General features: G+C 36.5%; 1 protein-coding gene across 2 annotated transcripts in view; it reads right to left on the bottom strand.

Moving 5' to 3' along the window:
- Positions 1–294: 294 nt before the first annotated feature.
- Positions 295–9,447, bottom strand: part of LOC123566262 (mucosa-associated lymphoid tissue lymphoma translocation protein 1 homolog) — a 57,337-nt gene continuing 48,184 nt past the window's right edge. For both annotated transcript variants that reach the window (XM_053550080.1, XM_053550079.1), the window contains exons 16-18: positions 7,197–7,354; positions 6,313–6,402; positions 295–2,466 (exon numbers count right to left, since the gene is read on the bottom strand). In XM_053550080.1, coding sequence (XP_053406055.1) covers positions 2,281–2,466; positions 6,313–6,402; positions 7,197–7,354 — 434 coding nt within the window. In that variant the 3' untranslated portion in view covers positions 295–2,280. The remainder of the gene's footprint in view (positions 2,467–6,312; positions 6,403–7,196; positions 7,355–9,447) is intronic.

Genomic DNA, 9,447 nt, shown 5'->3' with positions numbered 1-9,447 from the left:
TGATCGAGCACCCCAAACACAGCTATGAGCCATGCATTTGCAAAGCAGTCCCACAACAAAAAGAAACAGTAACAGAAAACTATTATAGATGAGTTGCTTCAAAATTCAAACAAGTATATTTTAATTTTATGCAAAAACAAAAAAAAAGCAGGGGAAGGAAGGGGTAGGGCTTGAAAAAGGGGGTGGGGAGAGTGGAGGGGGAAGTGGAACAAGGAAAACATTCATGTTGAACATGTTAAACATTCAAGCCTCTGTAAACACTCCAATTTTTGGACTGAACGAATGAAATATTCATAGTATTTACACATAGATTTTATTAATCAAATGAGTTATACAGTGTCTGACATCATATGGTAATAAACTTCACAGAATCAACATACATATACAAGTATACCTTGGACGGTAACATATAATCAACTCAATTAACAAAACTTGTACTTCCAAAAAAAAACCAAACAATGATTTTGCAACTAAGGTGGGTATTATGATAAAATTCCATTTCAAAAATTGCTGTTTGCATTCATGTCTTATGTTACTGGTAACATTCCTAGCATGTAATATTGCACATCCTGTGGTTGATTAAACCCTGTAGTACGTGTTTAATTAGACATGTTAACTGAGCGTTGTGTGAAAACTGGGGTTAATCACAGTGTAACATGAGACAATATAGATTTAGTGCTGAGAGACAATCCCATTCATACAGAAAATGTTTGAAATAACATTTCACTTGGGAACTTCACAAATATAATTGATTAATTAAACAAATGTTACATCAACCAAATCAATAAGAAAGTCTTTCATGAACTTTTTCAATGTACCAATAACTGTATCAAGATCTTTCTGAAAGGAAAAAGCAGCAGAAACATTTTCAGTTTAAACAATACCTAATTTTTAGTTTTCATATTGCTAAAATTTGTTTTTCATGAGACAATACTGTATAGCTATTTGGTCAGTGATCAGTTACAAATGTTCTATTTCTTATGTCGGGCCTCCGTAGCCGAGTGGTTAAGGTCACTGACTTCAAATCACTGGCCCGTCATCAATCAGGGTTTGAGCCTCACTCGGGACGTTGAATTCTACATGTGAGGAAGCCATCCAGCTGGCTTACGGAAGGTAGGTGGTTCTACCCAGATGCCCGCTCGTGATTAAATAATGCACATAGGGGAACTTGGGGTCTTCCTCCACCATAAAAGCTGGAAAGTCGCCATGTGTCCTATAATTGTGTTGGTGTGACATTAAACCCAACCAAAAAAAAATTTCTTATGTTGCTTTACAAATTCTTACAGTACATCATGTCTCTGTAATGACCATGAAAAAATCGTGCTTACTGAACTAAAAATGTGATTATATCAAGATTTAAGTTTGCCCTCAGACCAGCTGCTGGCTAACAAATACCCTAAATATTAACTCCAATCAGCAACAATTTATATGACATAATTATGATTACGTTTATGAATACATGTTCATGACAATATTCAAACCATAAACATCTTGTTAATGGGAAACAGAGCTATTTACCTTTTTCCTGATGACCCCAAAAATAACACGGGTCATCTATTTACTATTCTCTGTACACAAAAACAGAAGGAAAATATACAGAATCTAATTAAAAATTAACAAAAGGAGGTAGAAAACGAGTGTAGTACTTTCTATCGTGGTAAATAAGCATCTTCTGTACAAATATTTAAATCCATCCCTAGTTCCTACTTACACATTATTAATTGCTTGAAGTGATCGGTTTATACAAAATACAATGTACAGCATTATCTGATCAAACTATATTTTATATTGGTACACAGAAATACATTCATTATGAACATTACATTTCAACATAACCTAACTACTGAAAACAAAAAGAAGATATAACTAAAGACAACTGATACACTTTGTAACTTCAGTTCCAGCTGCAAAATAATGAACAAAAATATTTCTCTTACTTCTAGCTTTGCCACTGCACATTATTATACCTTATTTTCATTGTCTAAAGGATATTGCTACTGCAAAATAAAAGTCATTTAGTATACCTTTCTATTTTGTTCTATCCTAAACCTGTTTTGAACAGTTTCTTACCTTCTACAGAATTTTTTTCTGATGAGTTGAAATTATTTCCAGCAGAGTTTAAAGTGTCATTTCATGAGACCCCCCAAAAACATTCTTCCATATTTTAAAGTCTTGTAATACAAAATACATAGCTGCTACTTCTGGACATAAAAATGACCAATTTTCAGAGAAATATCGATGTTGACAATATTACTTTCCCACAAAGAAACTATGTCCTGTTTACATGCTATAACTTTCCTCCGACTGTTCAATTCCCTCTCTTCTTGAACTAAGTGTAAAGTTATGGGTCTGCTCCCAGAGCCTCAATTTTGCTACGAGGGGCTGCCCAAGATTCACACGCCTCTGTAAGAAGTACTGTATGCCACTGATGAAAAAGGTGATGGTGACATCCACAATCAAATTTTCCTGCAAAATTTGAAACAAATCAGATGAAAATATAATGCATATACTGAGCTGCAATGATTGCCTTTAACTCAGTTTAAAGTGCAATTAAAACAAATTAAACTGAACAAATACAATATAAAAATTAAACTTTGAACAAGAGGGCCATCATGGCCCTATATCGCTCACCTGAGTTTAGTTGCTTGCTTAAACAAATTTCTTTGCTTAAGCTTCACTAACAAAAACTAGGTGAGTAGGTCATGGTAAAGATTATTCAAGATAACTACTGAAATCTGTTTAAAAAATTAAACTGGTGGTCCAAATTTCTTTGCTGTAGCTTCAGAAACAAGAAAGAAGGTCAGTAGTTCTGGGTAAAGAATATTATAGATGAGTACTGAAATAATTATCAAAAGCTATAAATGTGGTCCAAATTTCTATGCTGTACCTTCAAAAACAAGAAAGTAGATCAGTGGGTCATGATTAAGACAATTCAAGAGGAATATTGAAATCTGTATCAAACATTATGCTTGTGGTCCAAATTTCTTTGCCACTGCTTCAAAAACAAATAATTGATATATTTGATGCCAAGAGGATATTTTGAATAATCATGGTAGAGGATCTACAGATGATGCTACATACCAAATATCAAAGCCCTAGGACCTGTGGTTTTGGACAAGAAGAAAGTTTTTCCCTATATAATTCGATATAAACCATGTGACCCCCTGGCCAGGTCTGTATTTTCCCAGCCCTAGGCCCTGTGGTCTTGGACAAGAAGATTTTCAAAGTTTTTCCCTATATATGTCTATATAAACCAAATGACCCCCCAGGACAGGGCCATATTTGGCCCTAGGGAGATAATTTGAACAAACTTGGTAGAGGACCTCTAGATGATGTTACATATCAAATATCAAAGCCCTAGGCCCTGTGGTTTTGGACAAGAAGATTTTCAAAGTTTTCACTATATAAGTCTAGTATGTAAACCATGTGACACCCGGGGAGTGGCCACATTTGACCCTAGGGGGATAATTTGAACAATCTTGGAAGAGAACCACTAGGTGATGCTACATACCAAATATTTAAGCCCTAGACCCTGTGGTTTTGGACAAGAAGATTTTCAAAGTTTTCCTCTATATAAGTCTATATAAACCCTGTGACCCCCCAGGGCGGAGCCACATTTGACCCTAGGGGGATAATTTGAACAAACTTGGTAGAGGACCTCTAGATGATGCTACATACCAAATTTCAAAACCCTTAGGCTAGACCCTGTGTTTTGGGATTTTGTATTCAGATCTTTTAGATTTTGACAGGATGGAAAACACTTGGCGTGTAAGTGCCTCGTTAGATCTAACTTAGCAAAATCCACTCAAGCCAAATACAGCATCCAAGATCAAGCTACTATTATAACAACTCTATCTCTATCAGATTAAACTATGTCCATACAATGTGTCATAGAAAGTCAATGTAAATCTAACTTTGAAATAATTTTAAATTCTGCTTCAATGAAATTTTCTCTTGGGAATAAACTTTTAGGTCAAGTGCTCCATTGCCTTCATTAGGTGACAAGAAACAAACAAGGGGGTCATGATGGCCCTGAATGGCTCACCTGAGTATTATGAGCCACATGTTTAAAATGGCAAACTTATGCTAAAATATTAGAAAGTAGGTCAATAGGTCAAATTCATGGTCACTGAAAGTCAGTTTTAAGACTGGCATGCAAAACTGTACATGTCATCTAAATTTCAAGGCTGTATCTTAAAACAAGAGGGTCATGATGACCCTGGATCGCTCACCAGAGTAATATGAGCTACATGTTTCAAATGTCAAACTGATGATTTTTAGAATTTTTTTGAAGATTTTCCGATGTACAATCAAGTAACCCCTGGGGCGGGGCCAATTTTACCCCGGGGGTCATGATTTGAACAAAATTGGTAGAGGTCCGCTAGGCAATGCTTCACACCAAATATCTAAGCTCTAGGGCTTCTGGTTTTTGAGAAAAAGATTTTTAAAGTTTTTCCTTTCGGTTGCCATGGCAACCAGAGTTCTGCATGGAATTCAATTCTTTGAAAAATTTTTGTAGAGCTTCACCCAAGGAACATTCCTGTGAAGTTTGGATGAAATTGGCTTAGTGGTTTATGAGGAGATGTTGTTTAAAGGAAAGTGTGGACGGACGGACGGACGCCGGACGGGACGGACGGACGCCGGACGGTGAGCGATCACAATAGCTCACCCCGAGCACTTTGTGCTCCGGTGAGCTAAAAACAAGAAAGTAGGTCAGTAGGTCAAGGTCATAGTCAAGTGACCTCTAATCCCTTGAGGTCATCAGGTAAATATAATTAAACAGTCTAGGAAATATGACTTGATAATTTTTGAAGTATTTATTCCTATATAAATCTTGTAACAAGTGACCCCAAGGGCGGGGCCTCTTTTCACCCCAGGGGCATAATTTGAACAATCTTGTTAGAGATCCACTAGGCAATGCTACATACCAAATATCAAAGGCCTAGGCCTTGAACTTTCAAACAAGAAGATTTTTTTTCCCTATATAAGTCTTTGTTAAATTTGAGACCCCCAGGGCAGGGCCTCTTTTCACTCTAGGGGCATAATTTGAACAATTTAGTAAAGGACCACAAGGCAATGCTACATACTGGTACTGATGATAAACCCGGACAGATGATAAAGTCGACCACCTTGGAAATATTCGATTGCAATCGGTTATTTATAAAATTGAACACACCATCTAATAGTTTCCACTTACAACACCATCTGGTGAAAAACAAAAACAAAATTGGTAAATATTCTGTATAAATAAATGACTTACATAAATTTGTATTAAAAATATTTATCCAAAATTACTGGGAAAGAGGGTGCTTTTTTGCGCATGCTCACTGTCGAAACATGAAGGCCTGACATTTGTTAACTTTTCATTACTTGATCAGGAATGACTGTTGCAGCTTTTTGGGGAAAGTTTCAATATAATAATACCAAGAAAATTTTGTAAATGACAAAGTGTTCGAATTTATCATCAGTAAACGTTCATACAGTCCCCTTTTTACATACCCCTTTCAGGCCCTCACTTCGTGTGAGTTTGCTTACTAAATATAAATTTGAATTATGTAAAGTTTTCAGCAAAGGTTAAGCTTTATTTTGATACCGACCATTGATTTCAGTTTGCAGAAATAAAAAGTTACAGGTAAAAAACCTCATTTTCTGTTCGGGTTTATCATCAGTACCAGTACCAAATATCAAAAGCCTAGGCCTTGCAGTTTCAGGCAAGAAGACTTTTAAAGTTTTTTCATATATAAGTCTATGTAAAACTTCAGACCCCTAGGGCAAGGCCTCTTTTCACCCCAGGATTATAACTCGAACAATTCTAGTAAAGGACCACAAGGCAATATTACATACCAAATATCAAAGACCTAGGTCTTGTGGTTTTAGACAAGAAGAGTTTTAAAGTTTTTTCCTAGTATATGTCTATGTAAAACTTGTGACCCCCGGTACAGGGCCTCTTTTCACCCCAGGGGCACAATTTGAACAATCTTCAGAGAGGACCATTAGATGATGTCACATACCAAATATCAAAGTTCTATGCCTGGCGGTTTTGGACAAGAAGATTTTTAAAGTTTTTCCTTTTGGTTGCATGGAATTCAATTCTTTGAACAATTTTGAAAGGGGGCCACCTAAGGATCATTCCTGTGAAGTTTAATGTAATTCTGCCCAGTGGTTTTCAAGAAGAAGATTTTTTTAGGTTGATGGACACACGACGGACGACTGAGGACACACGATGGATGACTGACGACGGACATCAAGCGGTCACAAAAGCTCATCATGAGCCTTTGGCTCAGGTGAGCTAAAATGTGGGAGTTTACATACCTTCAACTTTTGTATATCTTGCAACGATATTTTTGTCACCACTCGACTATTTTTCTTGAACTCGGCTACTTTTCCTTGCTGTGAAATGGGCTAAAAGGTTAAAATATACGTAATATTACTGTCGTATCACATCTATAGACTCTACAAAGCAGAACATTTATGTACAAAAACCTAAATACAGTATTCCTCAAAATGTAAGTAATATTACTTTCATGCCACACAGATTCTTTATGATATAAACATTAATATACAAATAACCACACACACCAAACAGTAAGTAGAAAAATTCACTATAACAATAGATTTACAATAAAATAAAACGGCAAGTTCCAGAAAGATTTTTTCAAAGAATTGTACCGAAGAATTTGCAACAGTAATTTTGACTGTCAACAAAGAAAATTAAACTTGAACAAAATTCTGTTTGCTTGTACTATGCAAAATGACTTGAGCATTTTTCTATTAATGAAACATTTAAAGACACCTATCCTGCCTACTCTAATTGTACTCTTATTAATTACAGGTGTTTTCCTCAGTTAATGTACTGATACATACTGTGTACATACAAAGTACAGTCTAGTAACCCTGTATGCCAGTCTTAACATGCAAAGCAGTTTCATTTAAATGTCATACACAAAGGACACAATACTGGATATATGATATCTGTTATTAAACACTTCAGGTTTATATTTACTTTCAACTGATGGTGAAATAAATTCTAGCTTATATTTAGTTATGGTGAGAAACATGGCCTCAAAGACCTGTTCTGTCATCTGTGTTGAAAACTTTGTCTAACTGTATATTGATTTTCAATATTTTAACAGGATTACTAAATCATGGTTTATTTAACATTACTTGCAGAAAGATATACAGGTATAAAAACTTACGGGCGAGAAATTTGTAATTTTCCCTACACAGTCTGATGTTCTACCTGGGTCTGTTACTCTAGTAAACAAATGCAGCACATTGGAAAATTCTGATTGGAAATCCAACTCGATGACCACACCCACTTCATCAAACCTAATTTCTTGCTTCGCTGGTTTTTCTATAAATAAAAAAAAATAATTACAGTTGAAGCTCAGTACCTCTGATTCTCTGGGACCAATCCTTTTACTTAGAGATAACGGAAGTTTAACTTAAAAATTAGTGTTTTCCACTAAATGCCATACCATAGCCTCATATACATGTATGACTATACATGTGATATACATTTTATGTCTTTTTTGAGAGCATTGAAAAAGGCATTTTACTAATACAGTGTAACTTCCGAATACCGCACACTCTCGGAACCAGAAGAAAAGTCTGGTTTTTGGAAGTTCCCAGTATTTGGAAGTCATTTTACAAATAAAACTGTATACCTTAAGTCATTCTTTGTGATTTAGCACAAGTTCAAACTCACATACTTAAATACCTAAATCCAGTTTTGAAGTTGCGACAATCTGGAAAACTATTTGACCAATTACAAAGTCAAACCGCTATTTATTTCTTTAATGAAAGATCATAATCTAATTATCAAGATATTCGGCAGTGTTTTATCCTTAGACTGACAGGTTGTGATTCTAATGTATGTCAAAATAATCAGTCACCACCAATTGTTAAATAATGGAATCACAGATGAAATTTTCCCCGAGGCACAGATTTGCATTCGAACAATTACCTACTTGTTCATGTAGCCTAAAGTGCAGTTTTTGGAAGTAAAACTGTATTGAAACTAGAAGATGCTTTTGTAAAAAAGTGCATGTCTCCCCCAATGCAAAGTCGTATAGGCAAGAAGTCAATAGGGTCAGGAGCGAAAGTCAAAGAGACACTGATGGTTGGCTGCAATAGGGATCATCTACTTGGCATGTCCAGTCATCCCGCTAAGTTTCAACACTCTTGGCATAGTGGTTCTCAAGTCACTGTTCAGGCTCCTGTGACCTTGACCTTTGATCAAGTGACCCCAAAATAAATAGTGGTCATCTACTCTGCATGTCCAATCATCCATGTGAAGTTTCAACATTCTAGGTCAAGTGGTTCTCAAGTTATTTTCCAGAAATGATTTTACTTGACCAGGCCCCTGTGACCTTGACCTTTAATAGACTGACCCAAAAATCAATAGGGGTCATCTACTCTGCATGTTCAATCATCCTATGAAGTTTCAACATTCTGGGTCAAGTGGTTCTCAAGTTATTGATCGGAAATTGTTTTCCATGTTCAGGCTCCTGTGACCTTGACCTTTAACAGAGCGACCCCAAAATCGATAGGGGTCATCTACTCTGCATGTTCAATCATCCTATGAAGTTTCAACATTCTGGATCAAGAGGTTCTCAAGTTATTGATCGGAAATGGTTATCAATGTTCAGGCCCCTGTGACCTTGACCTTTAACGGAGTGACCCCAAAAACAATAGGGGTCATTTACTCTGCATGACCAATCATCCTATGAAGTTTCAACATTCTGTGTCAAGTGGTTCTCAAGTTACTGACCTGAAACAGTTTTCCATGTTCAGGCCCCTGTGACCTTGACCTTTAATAGAGTGACCCCAAAATTAATTGGGGTCATTTACTCTGCATGTCCAATTATCCTATGAAGTTTTAACATTCTGGGTCAAGAGGTTCTCAAGTTATTGATCGGAAACGGTTTTCCATGTTCAGGCCCCTGTGACCTTGACCTTTAACAGAGTGACCCCAAAATCAATAGGTGTCATCTACTTTGCATGTACAATCATCCTATGAAGTTTCAACATTCTGGGTCAAGTAGTACTCAAGGTATTGATTGGAAATGGTTTTCAATGTTCAGGCCCCTGTGACCTTGACCTTAAACGGAGTGACCCCAAAAACAATAGGGGTCATCTACTCTACATGACCAATCATCCTATGAAGATTCAACATTCTGGGTCATGTGGTTCTCTAGTTATTGATCGGAAATGGTTTTCAATGTTCAGGCCCCTGTGACCTTGACCTTTGATGGAGTGACCCCAAAAACAATAGGGGTCGTCTACTCCAGCAGCCCTACAACCCTATGAAGTTTGAAGGTTCTAGATCAAATGGTTCTCCAAATGGTCGGAAATGAAGTGTGATGTACGTACGGACGGATGGAGAGGGCAAAAACAATAGAGTGTGGGAGACATAATAAGTCAATTTTTTCGAAAATATCATCC

The sequence above is a fragment of the Mercenaria mercenaria genome, chromosome 8, assembly GCF_021730395.1.
Source record: "Mercenaria mercenaria strain notata chromosome 8, MADL_Memer_1, whole genome shotgun sequence".
In the NCBI taxonomy this organism is placed as follows: domain Eukaryota; kingdom Metazoa; phylum Mollusca; class Bivalvia; order Venerida; family Veneridae; genus Mercenaria; species Mercenaria mercenaria.
The sequence above is the reverse complement of the archived record's forward strand: the minus strand, read 5'-3'. Positions and strand labels throughout refer to the sequence as shown.